This window comes from Schistocerca nitens, chromosome 6, assembly GCF_023898315.1.
Source record: "Schistocerca nitens isolate TAMUIC-IGC-003100 chromosome 6, iqSchNite1.1, whole genome shotgun sequence".
NCBI lineage: Eukaryota > Metazoa > Arthropoda > Insecta > Orthoptera > Acrididae > Schistocerca > Schistocerca nitens.
Genome location: NC_064619.1, coordinates 212,734,091 through 212,757,538, shown reverse-complemented (window position 1 = coordinate 212,757,538; position 23,448 = coordinate 212,734,091). Strand labels below are relative to the sequence as shown.

At 42.8% G+C, this 23,448-nt stretch overlaps 1 protein-coding gene across 1 annotated transcript in view; it reads left to right on the top strand.

The window, feature by feature from the left end:
- LOC126263130 (uncharacterized) overlaps positions 1-23,448 on the top strand; it is a 252,741-nt gene that overhangs the window by 75,666 nt on the left and 153,627 nt on the right. The window contains exon 6 of the mRNA XM_049960152.1: positions 7,514-7,869. Within this exon, the coding sequence (XP_049816109.1) occupies positions 7,514-7,869 (356 nt within the window). The remainder of the gene's footprint in view (positions 1-7,513; positions 7,870-23,448) is intronic.

Genomic DNA, 23,448 nt, shown 5'->3' with positions numbered 1-23,448 from the left:
GTTTCATGATCTCGGGGGAAAACAAATACTTGTCTCGCTCTAGATTGATGCGCAGGAGGCAGAAGACTTATCTGACGAGCTGACTCAGAGAAAACTATTATTCCTTTTGTGTTTTGATCATGATCTCAGTAACTTAAAGACTGCGAACTCTTGAAAAATGCTTAGAATTATACTCGCTTAATTTTTACTTACTGCACAAGCATACATTTTGATACAGTCCAAGCCAGCCAGGGATTAATCAGTTTTCACTTACCTCCTTTTACAACCTCGAAGAATTGCTGAAGTCTTTCACCTTGTCTACAGTAAAAGGTACCGTTGAGCAATAATAATTTTGTACACTGATTTCTTCACTTGAATGGTTATTATTAGATAATGAATGAAACAATTCCTATCTGCCCAAACTCTTTTCAATGCTAAAAAACTAAAGACACTAGAGTTTGACAAAACAAGATCAACCTTCGATATGTACTGTTTATCTACAGAGACAATATTATTCCATCTTGTATTGTTAATGTATACTAGATATTATAGTGTATACAGACAAATTTTGCAATATGCTAATATAAAACCACCAGGTACAGCATGTTATTTTTGCCAACACTTAAATCAACATTGCGACTGCTGGGTTTGCTTGTCAGCCAATTGCAGCACAGGATGTGACCTCAAACAAATAAATGTCACATATTGAACATACACAAAATACTTCGAAGTTCAAATTTGGACTCTTGAAAAACAACTACTATGCAGCATGAATACAATAGTAATGGTAAATGTCAGAGAGTAATATACAAATAGAACAATGGGAAGCAAAGCTGTACCGTGGCATACCTTGAACGAGAAGGAAAGTAAAGAAGCTGAGTTACCAAAAATAGTACAAAAGTTGCAGGTACAGAACTGTAGCTGTCAATCATGCTTACAGCCCTGTATGAAGGAACTATTCCAACACAGTGAGCGACAGTGGATACATGAAAAAATTTATCTCCTTGAGAATAATCGTAGCTGGTAATGTAACCATATTCAGTGCTAGGCACACAAACTGAATCTGATTGTTGATGTTTCTCAAAAGAACCTTATAGGTTTAGCATTACGATAATCAATTCAAAGAGTATTTTTCAAGAAAACAGGAAGAACAAACATTTGTATTTGCAGTCTCTGAAAGGAAACAGAGGTGCAAAGGCTTTTTCCAGTGTTAATAAGCTGGAACTTGTGGCTATCCACAGCCACTTTTATGGCAGAATATTTTGAGGAAATAATTGAACTCTTCCACAGTGATAATATCCGGAAGCTGCCTACGCAGGCTGAAGTATGTCATATCGCTGCTGGGTTATGAAATGAACTGCATTGTTGTGGAGGCCACATTCATTAAAGAACAGGACAGTGATATTAATTAATGACTTGCTTTTCTAAAGATTTTGAGATACCTCTCTTCAAATGAACTTAATTCAAAGTTAAAACACCTTGAAGAACGTTTCAGTATTGTGGGCAAAGGAATTTTTACTTCTGGAAACAAATATTTTTAAAAAGATCAGGGCAAGTATTTCTTGCAAAAGTTAGAGTGCTTGAAGTGCACTAGGGTCATATCTTCAGACAAGATTGTCAACTATCATAGCCAGATCCAAACAAATCAATCAGTCTTCAAAGCCTGAGATTAATGCTTGAGCTTAAGGACATTAAGCTTAAACTTCATTAACTTAGACATGGTAAGGATCTTGCAGTATGTACCTGAAATGTCTAGTCTCAGTAGTGCAGATACTCAGAAGGGGGATAAATCTCTTCAGAATTTTGCTGGAAAGTGCATGTCCATGCAATTAGGAAAAGTTCACATGGTCACATGCCTGTAGGCAACAGGAGTTGATAGTCAGAAATTTGCAGTAATGGCCTTGAAGGCTGTTCGGATTCAGTATTAATGAAGAAGTCAGTGAGAAGATAATTCTAACTAAAGTGTAATGTTACATTGGCAGCACTGTCTCTTGGAATATAATTTAAAAATCATGATAATCCTGTCCAATGTGTTTGGCTGAAAACTTACTTACCTTAAAGTGTTGTTGTTGTTGTTGTTGTTGTTGTTGATGGGGTCTTCAGTCCAGGGACTGGTTTGATGCAGGTCTCCATGCTACTCTATCCTGTGCAAGCTTCTTCATCTCCGAGTAACTACCGCACCGTACATCCTTCTGAATCTGTTTAGTGCATTCATCTCTTGGTCTCCCTCTATGATTTTTACACTCTGCGCTTCCCTCCAATACTTAATTGGTGATCCCTTGATGCCTCAGAACATGGCCTACCAACCGATCCCTTCTTCTAGTCGGGTTGTGCCACAAACTCCTCTTCTCCCCAATTCTATTCAATACCTCCTCATTAGTTATGTGATCTACCCATCTAATCTTCAGCATTCTTCTGTAGCACCACATTTCGAATGCTTTGATTCTTTCCTTGTCTAAACTATTTATCGTCCATGTTTCACTTCCATACATGGCTACACTCCATACAAATACTTTCAGAAATGACTTCCTGAAACTTAAATTTATACTCAGTATTAATAAATTTCTCATCTTAAGAAATGCTTTCCTTGCCATTGGCAAACAGTTTATACCCCTCTACTTTGACCATCATCATTTATTTTGCTTCACAAATAACAAAACTCCTTTACTACTTTAAGTGTCTCATTTCCTAATCTAATTTCCTCAGCATCACCTGATTTAATTTGACTACATTCCGTTATCCTCATTTTGCTTTTGTTGATATTCATCATATATCCTCCTTTCAAGACACTGTCCATTCCGTTCAACTGCTCTTCCAGGTCCTTAGCTGTCTCTTACAGAATTAGCGCCGTCAGCAGACCTCGAAGTTTTTATTTCTCCTTCTTGGATTTTAATTTGTACTCCAAATGTTTCTTTTGTTCCCTTTACTGCTTGCTCAATTTAAAGATTGAATAACATTGGAGATGGGCTACAACCCTGTCTCACTCCCTTCTCAACCACTGCTTCTCTTTCATGTCCCTCAACTCTTATCACTGCCATTTGGTTTCTGTACAAATTGTTAATAGCCTTTCGCTCCCTGTATTTGACCCGTGCACCTTCAGAATTTGAAAGAGAGTATTCTAGTAAACATTGTCAAAAGCCTTCTCTAAGTCTACAAATGCTAGAAATGTAGTTTTGCCTTTCCTAAATCTATCTTCTAAGATAAGTCGTAGGGTCAGTATTGCGTCACGTGTTCCAACATTTCTACGGAATCCAAACTGATCTTTCCCGAGATCAGCTTCTACTAGTTTTCCATTTGTCTGTAAAGTGTTGGTGTTACTTTTCTTTAATTATAAAAAATAATGTATGCTGCTTCCCCCTTTTTTTCCAAGCCAGTGTAATGTAAATAAATGTGGTGTGCATAGTGTAATAAATATAATGTAAATGACACATATAGTTTCATTTCAACGCAAGACTGAAAGAATGATTAATTAGGACAAAAATAAATAACCAGAAAGAGAAGCAAACTGGCAGTAAATAACAACAAAATCTGTAAAAATATTGCCAAAATCTTCTGTAAAATAAAATGATTCTTTAGTCCCTAATTATGAATCCATACATATAATATGTGTTTGTGTGTGTTCATGCGTGTTTGTGTTCCACATCTGTTAAACCACTGGACCAATTTCAACCAAACTTGGAATTCATATCCCTCACTGTCGGGCTACCATTGCTTTGAGAGTAAGAAACAACTGCCTATCATAGTTCAGGAGCTATGATGTCATAAACACTGAGATGCGTGATAAAATGTTGCATCATGTATGAAATTTTGATACATTTATTCTTTACTGCTAAGACACCACTACAATTGAGTCAACTGAGGAAATTTTTGACACCTAACAGTGCTTTTGACAGTTTTCGCCTGCGAAGTGTAAACAGATGTAGGTGAAAACAATAGACATCTATATAGTTACGAAGCGACATTGCCCTAAAGATGTTTACAAAATTACATTGTAGATACATAAAGCAGCTGCAACCAGCATAAAGAAACAGTCCAGTATAATTTCACATGGAGTATACTACAGCAATATATACAAGATTTTGTTTTTAATGAAAAATGAGCAAAATAAATACCCTGACCTACTGGATTTGTCAGATAGTTGTAGACTGAAATGAAGGAAATTGCAGGAAGTTGAAAATTAAGGAGATGGGACTTGGATGAGATCAAACAACCAGAGACAGACATTGCCCAACAGCAGCAGGTTATGGAAATATTATAGATGAATTAGTAAGTTTGAGAGATGATTTGGTGAAGGAAGAAGAGGAATGACTAGGCTAATAAACTAGATACATAGAAGTCCTTGCAAGAGCCATAGAAGTCCTTGAGTAACATTTTAAATATATCTGAGGAAAGGACAAGCAACAAATTAAACATAAGGTAATACAAATGTATATAAAAGGAGATGGACAAATTGCAGAATGGCAAAGCAAGAATAACTGGAGGACAAATACAAACTGTTAAAGCACACATCCATGGGAAAGATAGATACCATGTTCAGGAAATTGAAGAACTCTTTCAAGAAAAGGGATCAGCTGTAGAAACATACAGAACTCAGTTGATGAGCCTACAGTATACTAAGATGGAAGGCTGAAAGGCAAGAGGAATATATAGATGGGCTGTATCAAGGAAAGAAACTTGATAATGTTCTTACAAAAAGAGACGGAGGGATAATAAGATGAGAGGAACACTAATGCAAGAATTTGACAGAGCTCTGGAAGACTTGTGAAAACCAGGTACCTGGAGTGGAGACATTCATCTGAATTTATTAAGATGCTTGGGAGAACCATCTATGGCAATACTGTTCCATCTGGTATGCAGGACATAGGAGACACATGAAACAGCGTCAAATTTCGGTAAGAATGTGGTAGACACAAATGGAAGGCAAGTACTGACTGAAGTATTACTGAACCATCAGTTTAATAAGGCTTGGTTGTGAAATACTAACATGAAACATCAACATAAGGATGGAATGGCTGGTAGAAGCCAACAGGAGTAAGAATGGTTTGGGTTCCAGAGTAATGTTAGCACACACAAAGCAATATTGGACTGTCAAACTTATCTTACAGAATGTTTATGCTGCAGCCTTGTTGCTCGCTCATCACTGGTATGGTACAATGATGATAAAACAAACCTCACTCAGTCACTGCCAAAACGACGCGTGCCAGGGGATGATATCGAGGTGGTTTGTGTTTCAAGCAGTGACAATCACTGTATGTCCTGAAATTTGAACTGTGATCAGTGTGACTAGGCCCAACTAGAAATGTCTTGTTAAAAGCACTGCTCATTGTTTAAGCAGTTTCTCGAACACAATACATTTGTATCCATATTTTGCAAATTGTTATGAAGTTTATGGCAGGTTACGCTATTGTTCCATGTATTCAGGGTTCCTTCCCGTTACATTCAGGTATTGAGCATGGACAAAATGATTGCTTCAATATCTCTGTGTAAGTGGTAATTAGTTTAACCTTGGTGATATTAGTAAGACATGTAGGGGACTGATGTATATGCCTCAACTGATACTGGTTCTGGAAGCTTTCTAAATAGGCTTTCGCGAGATAGTTGGTATCTATCATTGGCCATCTAACAGCTGAGAATTTTTAGCATTTCCATGAATCTTGTGGACCAAAGACAAACAAAATGTTTGTACTGACCTCATTTGTATTTGGTATGGATCCCATACAGTTGAGCAATTTTCTATAATGGGTCACCTAAGTCTTTTGGACTAAAGTAGACTGACTGGACTTTCTCAGTATCATAACAATGAAACTATTGTACACAGACAGTAGTGCTAGCTGTGTGTATCATGTGTTTTTAAGTAAAACACTAGAATGCAAATCTGCTTGTGGTAGATCTACCACATGACATGGATTTGGATAAAAAGTGATGAAATATTAGTTCATAGTAGTTTGTGTAAAGTGACCAACTTGTGTTTTCTGGGTCTCGGTAGCTGCTATTCTGTTGCCTGGTATCTTCCTGTAATTTGGCAAAATGCAACAATGCATTAGTTCCACAGTTTTTGAAACACATATTGTGATGATCAACATGAATATTATAGTTTATATAGCATATTCACCACATTCCACCATAAAGGACTTGACAAAGGTAATATATTTCTTTCACACTTTTTCTGTACAGTTCTGATGAAAATACATGTTGATAGATCCATTTTTATACACATTGTACATAAAAGTAGTTCAATTTTTCATTACCAATGGGCTGAATAACATTAACAGAATAATTGAAATTGAAAATTTCACTTTTTTATGCCTGTGGTTGATTTACTGGTTGGTGACAACATGGAATTGTTCATATGTGGATAGCTAATGATGGCTTACTTGATGATTACAATACAACCGCTACTGTTCAACAGCTCCAAAGTAGTTTACAAAATCATTTACTCATAGAAGCTATCTAGTTGTTTGCTGGGTGCCTACTTTGACATTGAGCACTCATCTGTTGATTACTGTGTAGTGGCTGACTTATGTATTGTCATGTACAACTGTTTGTAGAAGTTCTTACAAAATTATAATTCAGATCTGTAATTATATTTTGATTTATCATGAGAAGGGCTAAATTAATGGATGTGGAATTACAAGCAGTAGTAATTGGGAATGCATAAATAGAAAACTGACGAAGGTATATGGACTATACTGTGTATGCTGCCTAGAGCATTCACAATTCCCACCTAAAATAAGGAATTTTTTGGTAAGAACAATTGGTAGACTATTGTGCCAGTGCAAGTGGGCGTTTTTGTAATCTGAAAAATTAGAGCCACAAAACTATGTACCTGAATTTTGGGAATAATGTCCAGTAGAAGTAGAACATTCAGGAAGATGAAAACTGTAGTCGTGAATAACATGAAATATCATATTTTTAGAAAACGTAAAATGTTTCCTGAAAGGAAGAATATAAATGCTCTTGGATGAGGTACATTGCTTCACTCACTCCAAATTTTATCTACATGTGTTTGTACTGATGCTCAAATTATGGATATTTACTCTAAATTATTTTTATTTAAACCAATTTGGCTATAAGCACCAGCAGTTGTCAAATTATCTTGGGAATAAAACTAAGATTCTCCACTTAAATAATAAAGTAGTTAATTTGTGGAAGAATCATATAGTTAACATATTAATTTTCTATTGGAGGACAGCTAAAATTGCTGAAACTTAATAAAATCTCAGTATCAGATAGTTTGAGGGTCTACAAAATTTGTGCCTGAACAAACTCCATTGCTTGCAATAACTTACAAAGGAGTTGAACACACAAAAGTTGGCGGTAATTAAAACTCATGGTTAAAAGTGCAACGAATAAATATCCAACAAAAACTCTGCGTAACAGAGATATTTATATATTATTTTGAACATATAGAAGTTTAAATCTATGCACATCACTAACCATCAAAACTAATTCCTTATTTATTTTTGAATAATACATTTCTTTCACTTTGAACTCACTTGAATTCTGAATTTTAAATGACATTTGTGTATTTCAGGTAGTTGAGAGCCGTGAAGCAAAGGGAGGCCAAGGGGACTGTAGTGAAGATCAAGATGATGATGATGTTATAAAAGTTTCACATCTTAATATGGTTGATCTCGCAGGCTCAGAACGGTCAGACCAGACAGGCAGTAAATTTGGCAGTGATCGCTTTCGTGAAGGCTGCCATATCAATCTTTCATTATTCACTTTAAGTCAAGTGATATCACAGCTGAGCGACGGGAAAAAACACATCAGTTTTCGAGATAGTAAGCTGACACGCATACTGGAGCCAGCTCTGGGAGGAAATGCTCTGACAGCCATCATCTGTAATGTTACGCCTACCTCAGTTGAAGAGACGAATTGCACTCTGAGGTCAGTTCACTACCTGTTTCTGTTCAGAACTGGTGGCTCTCTGAATTTCTTTTGTCCTTTTTCTTTTTTTCCTCATAATTATTATTTCTGTTAATGGGCAGCAAAGGCTATTAACAACAATTAAAATGTTAGATTTTTTATTTTTATTTATTTATTTATTTTTTGCTTAATTTACTGATTTCAAATTGTAGGATGATTGTCTTAGGGTTTGTCACCAGGCAACTGGGAATCCCCAATGTTCTACCCGTTTGTTGCTAATTTGATATGTAGACCTTATGACTCTCTCTCCTGTGGCAACCTATTCATATCAGAGTAGCACTTACACCTAATATTCTTTGTTACATGTATTCCAGTCTCTGTCTTCCTATGCAGTTTTTGCTCTGTGTCTCCTCCTAGCTCCACAGAAGTTATTCTCTGAAGTCTGTCCCTTCTTATAGGCAGTGTTTTCTACTTATCCCTTTCTTGCAGATTTGCCAGAGAACCTCATTTCTGATATCAGTCCACATAACTTTGTGTCCTTTTGGAACAGCACATTTCAAATGCTTCTATACTCTTCTTTCTCAGTTTTCCCCCAGTTAATAATTCACTTCTGTACAACTGTGTGCTCCAGAAGATTCTCAGAATTTTATTTTTCAATTAAGGACTATTTTGAATACTAGATGCCATTTAGCGAGGAATGATCTCTGTGCTTGTGCTAATCTTTTTCTTGTGTTCATCATGTCTTACTTTGCTACCAGGGTAGCAGATTTCCTCTTGTTTGCTACGGTGCTCCCAACTCTGTTGTTGAGCTTATTACTAATCTTATTTCTGCTTCTCATCAGTTACTTTCGTCTTTCTTCAGTTTACTATCAACCCATACTCTATGCTAAATAGACTGCTATTTTCCTAACCCGGCTTCCAAGTTTTATCTTCAACAACTTTTTCAAACTCTTGATACTGGATCCCCAGTGTCTTCCAAACTGACACACAATTCTGCTTCTGTGACATCAGCAGTTACTGCCCTGTGATACTAACCTTTTTTACATTAAAATTATGTACTGATGTATGGGGGGGGGGAGTTATTTTATACTAATTTTCCAGAATGTGGGGTGTTGACCAGTATCATAAATTGGCAATGACAACCTAATTTTTGTTAATACAAATCTTTGAATACCTGATATTTAACAAATGCAGATACAAATAAAAGAATTAGCATTACAGCAAGGCTCACGAGGCATTTAAATATCCAGAAAATGTTGTCTTGATGAAAGTACACGTAGAAAGTTACATCAACAAAAATACTCAAGGTTCAAAAATATAATATGGATAAACACAAAATTTACTCATCAAGTGGTGTTAGGAGAAAACACAAAAGCTTTGAGTCATTGGCCCATTCTTCTGAAGTGGTCAAAAGGAAAGGAAGAGGGATGAAGGAAAATGACTGATGAAGTTTAGGAAATGGGAAGAGTTACACAGAACCATGGGTCAGAGGAGATTTGATGGATGGAATGAGAAAAAAAGACTGATTGTCGGTACCTGCACTTAAAAAATTTGGAAACCTGGCAACATGGAAAATAGAGTAATAAACAAGACAGAGATCAATGAAAACACATTATGAAAGAACGAAGGATGACACAAAGCTAAGTGCATTATACACGTTAGAAAGATTAGTGGCCAGAGAAAAATGGGTCAGAAAGTAGATGGGAGTGAAGAAAACCAATAGTTACTGAGAAGAAATACTGAGAGCACAGAAATTAATGTAATTTTAGGCCATGTGGGTGGCAAGAACCAAGCACATATTGTAAAGCCACTTCCCACATGCGAAGTTCTGAGAAACTGGTGTCTGGAGGGAGAATGTATGGTGAAACAGGCACAGAGGTCACAACTGTCATGTGGAAGAGTGTGCTCTGCAACAGGATATCATGTCCTGCCAGAAATCACCCTCTAACTCTGCCTATCTGTCCTTACTGATAACTTAGTGGACATCATAACATGTAGAAAGCCAAATAGTGTTTATGTAGCAGCTGGTACAGGGTATGCGTCATTTCACATGTGGCTCTCACCTGACTAATCTGTAGCCAGCCGGTGTGGCCGAGCGGTTCTAGGCTCTACAGTCTGGAACCGCACGACCGCTACGGTCGCAGGTTCGAATCCTGCCTCGGGCATGGGTGTGTGTGATGTCCTTAGGTTAGTTAGGTTTAAGTAGTTCTAGGTTCTAGGGGACTGATGACCTCAGAAGTTAAGACCCATAGAGCTCAGAACCACTTGACTAATCTGTGACATATAAACGTTGAGTGCCAATTTCCTCTCCATCAAATTTCTCTTTGATGAGATGTGTTCAAAAGAAAAGGTACAAAACAACGGTGTGGATATAATTGCAGTCTTTAATTAAAAGTAATCACCAGGGGTCTGAGCAAAACTATCTCACTGTATCATGAGCCAAAGGATTCCCTGTTCACATAATCCCTGTGGTTGTGACAGGAACCAGTCCCCCATTGTGTCCTTTAGCTCTTCTTCAAGAGTTGAAGGGCTTCCCTTCGAGATGGGTTCTCTTTGCAGACCAAACATAAAAAAGTCACAGGGTGATGCATCTGGGCTGAAGGATGGATGCTCAAGCTGCTCACACTCGAACTTTGCCATTACACTTTATGTGACCTTGGAGACATGGATGCACATTATCATGGAGTGGAATCACTCCCTCCATGGGCAGCCCAGGCCATTTACCCTTAATTGACGTGTGTAGGCTACAGTGTGTCTCACGGTACATGTCACTGTTAATGGTTTTTATGTGCTAGAGGAATTAGATGAGTTTCACACTGCGAACTTCAAAAAAGGTGGTAAGCTTCAACTTTACTACCTGAGGGCACAGCTTTGAGTTTGTTAAGTGGAGATGATAGCATTGCATCTGTGTCCCTAGACGTCTTACTACATTATCTCAAAACGGTATACACAAATTTCAACTGGTTTGGTTGTTACAAAGTTTCATACCTTTTAATTTGCACACTCCTTATATAAAACCCTGCAGTTACCTGCGCCCCTTATGTTTCCTTGGAGGTACCATGCTCCAAGCTAAATTCAAACTGCAACAGCAGCCAGATTTCACCTCAAAAGTCTTCTCCTAAACTGTCTCAACAGTTATACTCCCATCCCTGTCCCACTAAAGCTTCCTAAACAGCCTCATTGTCAACCACCATTCCTCTCCTACAAATTGAGTTTGGCCAACCTTCTAACATCCCCCAGCCTTCATCAGTATCTCCCAGAGCATTGGAAACTCATGATCACAAGAACCAGCCACAACAGTACAGTGTTTTCAGTCCTAAACTTCCGTTAAAGATGCTGCTTTCCTTGAAGTCCTACTTTCCTTCACACACAATGTCAGCTGGAAGTATCACGTTGCAACGAAATCTCAAAATACGTACAACAACAGACCTAATATTGAACCCTGTCCTGAAGAGTTCAGACCATAATCTCAACTTTATCCACCACCACTACCTCAAAATAACCCCTTTTAAATTTTTCAAGAATTACTAGCTTCCAGTGTTGCTCCAGCACCATTTCTCAGGTCATGATTACATGACCGTAATCTATCATCTGCAGAATTCCAGGCACTTTTTTCCCTAAAAACTGCTGACTCCCTTATCCTCCTGGCAGATGAGGGATCTATCACTGTTGTACTTAACAGATGGGAGTATGTGTGTGAGGGTCTATGCCAGCTTTCTGGCATTACTACATACGGCATCTGCCATAAAGATCCTATCCCTGTCATACAAACTTACCTACAGTCCCTCCTCTTCACAAGGACTAACACTTCAGTCTATAGAACTTATTGCTAGGCCCAAATCATGCGCTCCCATTTTTTACCTTCGTCATAAGGTCCACAAACCCAGCCTTCCCATAGTTGCTAGCTTCAAAGTACCCACTGAATGTGTGTCTGCATTGGTTGACAACACCTGCAAACTTAAATTACAAAGACTCCCCTCCTGTATGAAAGATGCTAGCCTATATTAAAGATGCAAATCATTCCCTAATGTGTCTGAAATCTGTGCCTGTCCTGCTTTCACCACACATGTAGCTTGTCACCATTGATGCCACCTCTCTCTATACTAATATTACCCATTTACATGGTCTGTCTGATGCTGAATATTACCTCAGCCAGTGCCCACCTGATTCCAAACCTATAACACCCTTCCTGATGACCTTAGTCAATATTTTACTTAACAATTCGAGGGGGCTTTCCCAGGATCCATAAGCCTTCAGCCTCTTGTTTCGTTTAGATACATTGATTACATTTTTGCCATATAGGCTCATGGTGAGGCTAACCTGTTGAAATTTTTGGAATCTCGAGATACATTCTCCCAATTGAATTTCAGATGGTTCTACACCAGGTCACGTACCACTGTTCTTACTGTTGACCTTATCCTCACCAAGTGTCAGCTACACACTTCTGCCCACATAAAACTTACAAAAAACAATTTGGACCATTGCCATCCTTACCATGTCAAATATTGTTTGCCATGTGTAGCCTTGGAATTTGAGGCAAACATCGCATTTGTTCAGATGCAGGTTCTTTACAGTAATACACCCCATTCTCGCCATAGTCTTCACTGTATGTAATTATCCCACCAGCCTATCCCAAAAGCAGATTTCCTTACCTATCCCATTCAATCCTGGTACTGCCAATACCTCCACAAAACAACTTAGGAGTACACCTTGTGTTGTGTTACTCACAAGGAACCCCTTGAGTGTGAGGTCACAAAAGGCCAATGCTGTTTATGGCATTAGACACACCACATATTCTCTACCATGCAACCAAAATATTGGCTGCTAACGGCAAAGGGGTTGGGACTGGAGTTATCCAATGATAAGCATAGTGTGAGGCTAAGGAACATAGTTGAACTGCTTAGTCGATAAGTAACTCACAACACTGCTACAGTGCTAGTGGTGTTGATACAAAGCAGAACAATTACATTGATAAACAAAGCAAACATTACATTATATCTACAGCAACAGTTGACAGTTCATCGGAAAGGAACCAAAGGAATTTTGCTGAGAGAGGAGTGGTAGATGAAATATTAGCATTTCTGAAGACGGGGCAGCGTAATGTGTGGCAAGCAAGAGTGGGAAAATGGCCATAAGAGAACTAAAACTAAAAGTATGATATGAGCACTGCTTTTGTTAAATAGCTGGTCAAAATAACTTGCTTTTGCTTGATTTCTGGTCTGTGTGTCAGTCATTCTCCTTTAGAGCAAACTATCCCTCCTGAAAAGTGTGTGACATTGCAGTTCATACCACCTGGAACCACTGGACAAATTCAGTGTATGGATGTTTGTTTTTTCTTTTGCCTATAAAACATTTTACATTATCTGCAGCTGTGCCTTAAAGGATAGCTAGTTTCATTGTATGCTCCATGACACTCTTTTGCATTCAGTTGCATGCCATCAAATTCCATCAGTTCTTATCACGCTGGTACAGCAATATAATTCTGTATGCATTCTTTAAGGGTGGATACCTAGTTGAACATCCTGCCTGGTTTGTAACTCTCTAGGAGTTTGTCTTCGATCTTGATGGTGTGAAGCTTTGTGATCACTGTGGCACACCATTTTTTATTCGGTATTCTTGGTGCAACTTAATGGTTTCTTTCAAAATTTTCTTAAATGTCATTGATATCCATTGTGTGAATTGTAATATATAGATCCCATAGAAGGTTGATCTCTGCATCTCCCAGGCACTCATTTTCTGTCACCCTCCTGATGCACATGGTGAATTATTAGCAGCTAATATTTTTCCTGTCATTGTTAACACAACAATTCCAATGTAGCCCTACTAAAGATTGAACTTGTGAAATCGTGCTCAATGGGTTCCTTGTCAGTATTGTCCTGGTCTTGAATTATTAATCAGTTACTTGAACAGGGTTCGGACTCCCTGAAGTCGTTCCCTGATATGAGGTCCATTCTTTCTGATATTTTACTCAGTCCACCTAGAATAGCTTCCTGCTCCTCCCCCCCCCCCTCCCCCCTCCTCCCTCTCCAATCTTCACAATATCCTGGTTAGACCCTATGCTCCTTCTGAACCAGTTTCCCTGCAATTTGGCTCCAATCAGACTTGCCTGATGCACTGTCATACACCATCTACACCAGCTCTGTAAATGGCAGAACCTGCGGCTGGGTGGTGCCCATGGGGAGGGCCTCTGGTCGGATTGGATGGCAATCAGGGCAGATGACGTGTGATGAAGCATACCACATCATCACTTGCTGGAGATCAAACACCAGCAGTCTCTAAGTGTTCTAAGTCTCAGTACAAGGCGAGGAAGTATGATCCTAAAACAATTCCGTCCGTGGCCACACCATGGGAGGAATGCCAGGCGAAGGAAGGCAGTGAAACTTATTCGCCCCGGTACCTCATATGTACGAGAGCTGATTGGGACTCCTTTGTCTCGATGAAGCTTCAGTTTTTTGTAGAACATTTAGAGGACAAGTTTGGGGAGGTGGAGGGCTTGTCCAAAATGCGGTCAGGGTCAGTCTCGATAAAAACAGCATTCTCTGCCTAGTCACGGGCATCACTCGCTTGTGACAGGGTGGGGGTTGTTTTCGTTACCGTCACGCCTCATAAGAGCTTAAATATGGTCCAGGGTATTATATTCCACAGGGACCTTCTTTTGCCGTCTGACGACAAACTGCGCGCCAACTTAGAGCGACGAGGACTTCATTTCATCCAGTGCGTCCATTGGGGTCTGGGGGTTAATCAGGTTGCTGCTGGTGTCTTCATCTTGGCCTTTGAGAATGACACATTACCCGAGAAGGTCAAGGTGATGGTCTACCACTGTGATGTCAAGTCATATATCCCTCCCCCAATGCGGTGCTTTAAGTGCTGGAAGTTCGGCCAAATGTCTTTCCGCTGTATTTCCAATATCCCGCCTCCCATCTGTGTCAACTGCAGAGAGCATCATTCCCCTTGCTCATCAGACTGCAGGATTTTACAGTGAGAAAGGAAAATCATGGAACATAAGACCCTGGACTGACTGACCTACACTGAAGCGAAGAGGAAATTGGAGCGACTACATTCTGTGCTTGTGACCTCCTCTTATGCCGCTGCTACGAGAACAGTTATAGCCCCATCAGTTCCATGAGTTCCAGTCGGCTCTCAGAGCTGTAAGACTACACCTGCCCCCTTGATGGTGGGAGGGGGGGGGGGGGCAATTCCCTCCCTGTAGCTCTCACACCACCTACCTCGGGAGCACTGTGCCCTCAACCATTGGGGCACCAGACCCCACTTCTCAGCTGGAGAAACGTAAGTGTCTTCTGGCTCCTCTCCCTAGGAAGGGGTCCCTTGGGTCACTCCCTTCCCAGGTTTCTGCTAGTGGGAAAGATGACACCCGCCAGTGGCTGAAGTGCCCAAAAGCAGCTGGTCATAGGGCTTCCCGATCATCCTCAGTCCCGGAGACTGAATCAGTGAAGACCTCCCAGCCAGAGAAATCCAAGGATCAGCAAGAGAAATCCAGAAAGAAGACCTCCAAGACCGAGGGAATTGGCTCCCACACCACCGCTGCCTACAAGCTCTGTGTCTGAGGATGAGGTAAAGATTCTGGCATCTGCTGAGGACCTAGATCTTGCCAGATCCTCAGACACAATGGATATAGCCTGTTCAGGAAATAAGTCAGTTGCAGCAGGTGATCCTGAGGCATAGACTACCTCATTGAGTGAGTGTTTCATGCCTTCCCAGTATCACGATCAGGTCATCCTTCAGCGGAATTGCGGCAGTTTTTTTTTTTCCACCACCTGGCTGAGCTATGGCAACTGTTAAGCTTTACAGCTATTTCTGCATTGCCCCCCAGAAAACCTGGTTCCCGGCAGGCTACAGGGGATATTTCAAGAACCGTAGCGAATATAATAGTGTGTCACGTGGAGTTTACATTTATGTCCTGAACTCGATATGTAGTGAACCTGTGCCCCCATCAAACTCCTCTTGAAGCTGTGGCTGTCAGGATATGGACAACACAGGAAATAACTGTCTGCAACATATATCTCCCTCCAGATGGTGCAGTACCTCTGAATGTATTGGCTGCACTGAGTGATCGACTCCCTAAACCTTTCCTACTTTTGGGAGATTTTAATGCCCATAACACCTTGTGAAGTAGCACCATGCTTACTGGCCATGGCAGAGACGTCGAAAATTTACTGTCCCAGCTCGACCTCTGCCTCTTGAATACTGGGGCTGCCACACATTTCAGTGTGGCTCATGTTAGTTACTCGGCCATCTATCCACTAGAGAGCACATGATGACCTGTGTGGTAGTGACCACTTCCCCATCTTCTTGTCACTCCCCCGGCGTCATGCACTTGGATGCCTACCCAGATGGGCATTAAACAAGGCGAACTGGGAAACTTTCACCTCTTCTGTCACCATTGAATCTCCCCCATGTGCCCCCAGGGGGTCCACATCTCTTTAGTGGATAGGTGCATGGTGAGCTAGTGCAGTTCTCCTTCCTTTCCGGGCTGCCCTCCCCCATCCCTCCTCATCCCGAGAGGCTCCCTCTTGGCAGACCTTTTCAACCACCTCAATCTAGTCTGCTTAAATACCGGTGCACCTATCTTCCTTTTGGATGCAACGCATACCTATTACCACTTGGACCTCTCAATATCCCCTATGCAACTTGCACGTCGGTTTGAGTGGTATGCTCTGTCTGACACATACTCGATCTCCTGCATCACACCCCTTCTCCACGTTCCTCTAGATGGAACATCTCCAAAGCCGACTGGGGGCTTTTCACCTTCCTGGTGACCTTCCATGATCAAAACTTCTCCAGCTACGATAGTCAGGTCGCATACCTCACGGATGTTATTCTCACTGCTGCTGAATATTCCATCCCTCGTTCTTCCTTTTCTCCACATAGAGTCCCAGTCCCCCGGTGGACTACAGCATGCAGCGACACTATTCGTGCTTGGCGACATGCTTTACGCACCTTCCAACGCCACCCTACGATGGTGAACTGTATCAGTTACAAACGATTCCGTGCAAAATGCCGTCATGTTATCAAAGAAAGCAAAAATGCTTGCTGGGTGGCTTTCACCAGCTCATTCAACAGTTTTACTCCTTCAATTGTCTGGGGTGTCCTGCGCTGGCTATCTGGCACCAAGATCCAATCCCCGATTTCTGGCCTGACTGTAGCGAATGAAGTCCTTGTGGATCCTGAGGATGTCTCAAATGCCTTTGGCCGCTTTTTCGCGGAGGTTTCGAGCTCTGCCCATTACCACCCTGCCTTCCTCCCCCGAAAACAAGCAGAAGAGGCATGGCCACCTTCTTTCCAGTCTTTGAAACGTGAAAGCTAAAATCACCTTCACCATGCAGGAACTCGAAAGTGCACTCGCCCGGTCCTGGTCCTCTGCTCCGGAGCCCAATGGTATCCATATTCAGATGCTGAAGAACCTTTCTCCTCCAGGTAAAGGCTTTCTTCATCGCGCCTATAATTGCATCTGGACTGAAGGTCATGTTCCCACACGCTGGCGTGAAGCAATTGTTGTTCCCATACTCAAACCAGGAAAGGACAAACACCTTTCTTCCAGTTATCGCCCCATCTCCCTTACCAGCTGCTTCTGCAAGGTGATGGAGCATATGGTAAATTCTCGATTGGTTTGGCTCCTTGAATCTCGACGCTTCCTTACCAATGTCCAATGTGGCTTTCGTAGGCGCCGCTCTGCTGTTGACCACCTAGTTACCTTGTCGACCTTCATTATGAACAACTTTTTGCGCAAGTGCCAGACGGTGGCTGTGTTCTTCGATTTGGAGAAGGCTTACAATACCTATTGGAGGGCAGGCATTCTCCGCACCATGCACACTTGGGGCCTTCGTGACCGCCTCCCTCTTTTTATTAATGCCTTTTTAATGGATCGAATGTTTAGGGTACATGTGGGTTCTGTTTTGTCAGATGCCTTTCGCCAGGAGAATGGGGTGCCCTAGGGCTCCGTTTTGAGCGTGGCCCTTTTTGCCATAGCTATCAATCCAATAATGGATTTCCATCCTGCTGAGGTTTCAGGCTCCCTTTTCGTGGATGACTTTACGATCTACTGCAGTGCTCAGAGAACATGTCTCCTGGAGCGCTGTCTTCAGTGTTGTCTAGACCGTCTGTGTTGGGTTGGCGGAAGAGCCAACACAGTGTTACTACTGGGAGGCCGAAATGCACGCGTTTTAGCTCATGCAGGCTGGTGTGAGGAGGGAAGAACTATACTGACGTGAGGTCTGGAACATGACAAGGAATTAGAATTCAGAAAATGGACGTAATTAGTTAGATACTTAACTTTAATCCATTAATGATGAACGTCGCTCTTGACGGTACATGATTCACAATTTTATCTGTTCAGGATACATAGTAACTGAATATGGCGCCTTGCTAGGTCGTAGCAAATGATGTAGCTGAAGGCTATGCTAAACTGTCGTCTCGGCAAATGAGAGCGTATGTAGTCAGTGAAGCATCGCTAGCAAAGTCGGCTGTACAACTGGGGCGAGTGCTAGGGAGTCTCTCTAGACCTGCTGTGAGGCGGCGCTCGGTCTGCAATCACTGATAGTGGCGACACGCGGGTCCGACATATACTAACAGACCGCGGCTGATTTAAAGGCTACCACCAAGCAAGTGTGGTGTCTGGCGGTGACACAGCAGTCTGCATTCCTGGAGTGTCGCTAACGGTTTCCGTTTTTCTGGTGAGAAAACGGTCTGTATGAACTTACGGTGCTACAAACAGTTTCTTCCACCATCCTTACATCTCGGTCCCATTGCTCTCCCATTTGTGGAGACAACAAAAATTTTATGTCTTACATTTGACAGGAAACTTTGCTGGTCTCCACATGTATCTTACTTGGCTGCTCATTGTACCCGTTCCTTAAATGTCCCCTGTGTTCTCAGCGATATGTCATGGGGAGCAGATTGAATGGTCCTGCTTCGCTAATATCAGTCCATTGTCCGATCAAAGCTGGATTTTGGGAGCTTTGCCTACTCTTCTGCCCGACCGTCCATCTTACACCCTCTAAACTCTATCCACCGTTGGGGGTTACGTCTGGTGACTGGAGCATTCTACACCAGCCCTGTTGAGAGTCTGTATGCCGAAGCTGCCGAATTACCACTAAACTACCAGCGTGATATGTTGCTTTGTCGGTACGCCTGCCGACTGATGTCAATGCCCGACCACCCGTCATATTTCTCGTTCTTTGATGACTCTCTCGACCGCCAATATGGGCTGTATGTCTCTGCCCTGTTACCTCCTGGAGTTCGCTTTTGTCGCCTGCTTCAGCAACTTGATTTTACCCTCCCTATGACTTTTCGAGTGGGTGAGAGCCCAATGCTACCTTGGCTCCAGGCTCAGGTTCGCGTTCACCTTGAACTCAGCTCTCTCCCAAAGGAGAGGTCTGCGGATTCGATATACTGCTCAAGGTTTGTTGAATTTGGTTCGAGGCTCGCTAATAACATCTTTATTTACACAGATGGCTCCAAGACTACTGCTGGCGTCGGATGTGCCTTTGTCGTTGGGGATGATACGTTTCAATACCGGCTCCTTGACCAGTGTTCAAGCTTTACAGCTGAGCTTTTTTCTCTCTATTAGGCTGTTCAGTAATCTGCCGCCATCATCATTCTTCCTATGCCATCTACTCTGATTCTTTGAGCGCCATTCAGTCACCCTGACCCATATTCGGACCACCCTTTTGTGCAACGAATTCAATGGTCCCTTCAGTCACTAGCTGATACCAGCACTCATGTCCTTTTTTTGTGGATTCCTGGCCACGTTGGTGTGCGTGGGAATGAAGCTGCTGATGCTGAGGCCAAGGCTGCTGTCCTCCTGCCTCGGACGGCTTCCTTTTGTGTCCCATCAACTGATGTCAGTGGGGTTCTTTGTCGGCGCATTTCATCATTGTGGCATGAGGCTTGAATAAGCTTAGGGCCATCAAACCGATCCCGAAGGCTTGTACGACCTCCTCATGCCCTTCCCGGCGAGAGGAGGTCATTTTGGCCAGGTTGCGGATTGGGTATTGCCAATTTAGCCACCGCTACCTGTTGTCCGGTGACCCCGCACCGCAGTGCCCCTGTGGTCATCCATTGACGGTGTGCCATGTTTTATTGTCCTGTCCCCGTTTTATTCACTCTCGTGTTGTCCTGTGTCTGCCGTCTACCTTACAGGAACTTTTAGCTGATGACGCTTGAGCAGCTGCTCGTGTCCTTAAGTTTATTACATTGACGGACTTGTCCAGAAAGATCTAACTCTTTTATTATGTTTATCTGCGTCTTTGTAAGTACTTTCTGGTGTTGCCCCCTTGCGTTTTTTCTATGTTATTAGTGCACTAACATTTGTGACTGGGCACTAATGACCTTAGTAGTTGAGTGCCCTAAACAAAAAAATCCCTGATGTGGTTCCATCGATGTTGTGATTTAACAGGTCACTACAATGGTAATTTCCGTAGCCCCCGGCAAAAGACAGTGCCTTGGTGGTCACCGGAAGACGCTGAGGCAATTGAAGAGCGTCGGCGAGCACTACAGCGACATAAGCGGCACCCTTCCCTAGAGCACCTAATAGCCTTTAAGCGGCTCTGTGCCCGTGTTCGCCTGCTTATAAAACGATGGAAACAGGAGTGTTGGGGGAGGTATGTGTCAACCATTGGGTGCCATACGTCACCTTCCCAAGTCTGGACGAAGATCAGATGTCTTTTTGGGTACCAGACCCCAACAGGTGTCCATGGTGTTAACATAAATGGCGTGCTCTCTACCAATGCAAACGCATCTGCTGAGCACTAACGGCAGATGGAAAGGAATGTCCTCTTGTTCACTACACGCCACAGTGAACCCTATAATGCTCCATTTACAGAGTGGGAGCTCCTCAGTGCCCTTGCACATTGCCCCAACACAGCTCCTGGGCTGTATTGGATCCTCAGCCAGATGATTAAACATCTATCGTCTGACTACAGGCGATGTCTCCTCATTGTCTTCAGTCGTATCTGGTGTGATGGCGGGAGAGCACCATCATTCCGGTGCTAAAACCCGGTAAAAATCCGCTTGATGTGGATAGTTATCAGCCCATCAGCCTCGCCAACGTTCTCTGTAAGCTGCTGGAACATATGTTGTGTCGGCAGGTGGGTTGGGTCCTGGAGTCACGTGGCCTACTGGCTCCATGTCTGGGCGGCTTCTGCCAGGGTCGCTCTACCACTGGTAATCTTACATCCCTCGAGTCTGCCATCCGAACATCCATTTCCAGATGCCAACATCTGATTGCCATGTTTTTTTACTTATGTGAAGCATATGACATGACCTGGCGACGTCATATCCTTGCAACATTGTATGGTGGGGTCTCTGGGGTCCGCTCCAGATTTTTATCCAAAACTTCCTGTCACTCCATACTTTCCATGTCCAAGTTGGTGCCTCCCATAGTTCCTCCCGTATTCAGGAGAATGGCGTCCCGCAGGGTTCCGTATTGAATGTATCTCTATTTTTAGTGGCCATCAGTGGCCTAGCAGCAGCTGTAGGACCAGTGGTCTCTCCTCTGTATGTGGATGACTTCTGCATTTTATATTGCTCCTCCAGTACTGCTGTTGTTGAGCGGCACCTACAGGGAGCCATTCACAAGGTGCAGTCATGGGCTCTAGCCCACAGCTTCCAGTTTTCAGCCGCGAAGTTGTGTATCATGCACTTCTGTCAGCATCGTATCATTCATCCGGAACCTGAAGTTTATCTTAATGCCGATCCACTCACTATAGTAGAGACGTATTGATTCTTAGGACTGGTTTTTGATGCCCAATTGATTTGGCTACTTCACCTTCGTCAGCTTAAGTGGGAGTGTTAGTAGCACCTCAATGATCTCTGCTGCCTGAGCAACACCAACTGAGGTGCAGATTGCTCTACACTGCTGTAGCTCTACAGAGCTCTTGTTCAATCCCGCCTTGACTATGAGAGTTTGGGTTTACGGTTCGGCGGCACCGTCAGCGTTGAGTTTCCTCGACCCAGTTCACAACTGTGGCGTTCGCCTAGTGACGGGAGCTTTTAGAACGAATCCGGTGACCAGTGTCCTAGTGGAGGACAGAACCCTCCATTGCGGATCCGATGTGCACAACTGCTTGCCAGTTATGTTGCACACATTTGTAGTTCTCCTGAGCATCCGAATTACCATCTCCTTTTTCCACCTGCGACAGTTGATCTACCACATCGACCGCCGAGGTGAGGGCTCACGATTGCGGTTCACATGTTATTCCTTCTCTCCGAACTGGAGTATTTCTCTTTACCACCTCACCACTACTTGAGACCCATTCACGTACACCTCAATGGTCTACATCTCGGCCAAAGCTTCGTCTGGACCTTTTGCAAACACGCCACTCTCCGCTGTCACTTCCTTTCGATTCTTGACATGTTCAAGGGCTCTGAAGTTATTTACACTGATGGCTCGATGGCTGATGGTAATGTTGGCTTCGCATATGTCCACAGAGGTCATATTGTACAGCGTTCCTTGCCCACTGGCTGCAGTGTATTCTCTGCAGAGCTTGTGGCCATATCTCGTGCGCTTCAGTACATCCGTTCCTTTTCTGGTGAGTTGTTTCTTCTCTGTTCTGACTCCCTGAGCAGCTTACATGCTATCAACCAGTGCTACCCTCGCCATCCTTTGGTAGCGAACATCCAGGAGTTCATCTCTGCCCTGGAACGGGTCCAGTCGTTCAGTCGTGTTTGTGTGGACCCCAAGACACATCGGAATCCCAGGCAATGAACTTGCTGACAGGCTGGCCAAACAGACTATGTGGAAACTGCTCCTGGAGATGGGCACCTCTGAAACTGACCTGTGTTCTGTCTTACGCTGCAAGGTTCTTTGGCTTTAGGAGACGGAGTGGCATAACAGTATGCACAACAAATTGCATGTCATTAAGGAGACTGCAAATGTGTGGCTTCCCTGCGGACTTCTCGCAGGGAATCAGCTGTCCTTTGTCGACTCTGCATTGGCCATACGTGGCTCACACATGGTTACCTTCTCCGTCGTGAGGACCCGCCTCAGTGTCGCTGTGGCTCCCAAATGACAGTTGTCCACCTCTTGCTGGACTGCCTACTTTTAGCCACTCTGCGGCAGATTTTTAACTTTCCCAGCACCCTACCTTCAGTGTTGGGTGACAATGCCTCAACAGCAGCTTTAGTTTTAAGTTTTATTCGTGAGGATGGGTTTTATCATTTGATCTGAGTTTTAGTGCATGTCTTTTGTCCCTCTGTGTCCTCCACCCTAGGGCTTTTAGGGTGAATGTTTTAATGTGTTGCAGAGTGGCTGGCTTCTCCTTTTTCATTCTCATGGTCAGCCAGGCATGGTAACCTGTTTTCTTGTTTTTAATTTCCTCTCCCTGTTTCTTGTGTCTCTGTGGTTTTCTTGTCCTGTTTTGTCCACTGTAGTGTTCATTGTCCTTCTGTCGTTCTTCTGGTTCTTCCTTTCTCCTGTTATTGTGCTGTACATCTTCTTTATTTTCTTCTTTCCCTTGGGTAATTGTTCTACTGGGAGCATGGGACTGATGACCTTGCAGTTTGGTCCCCCCCCCCCCCCCCCCTTTAAACCAACCAACTAACCTATACTGCTAGTGGGAAAGGCAAATATGTTCCTCTTTA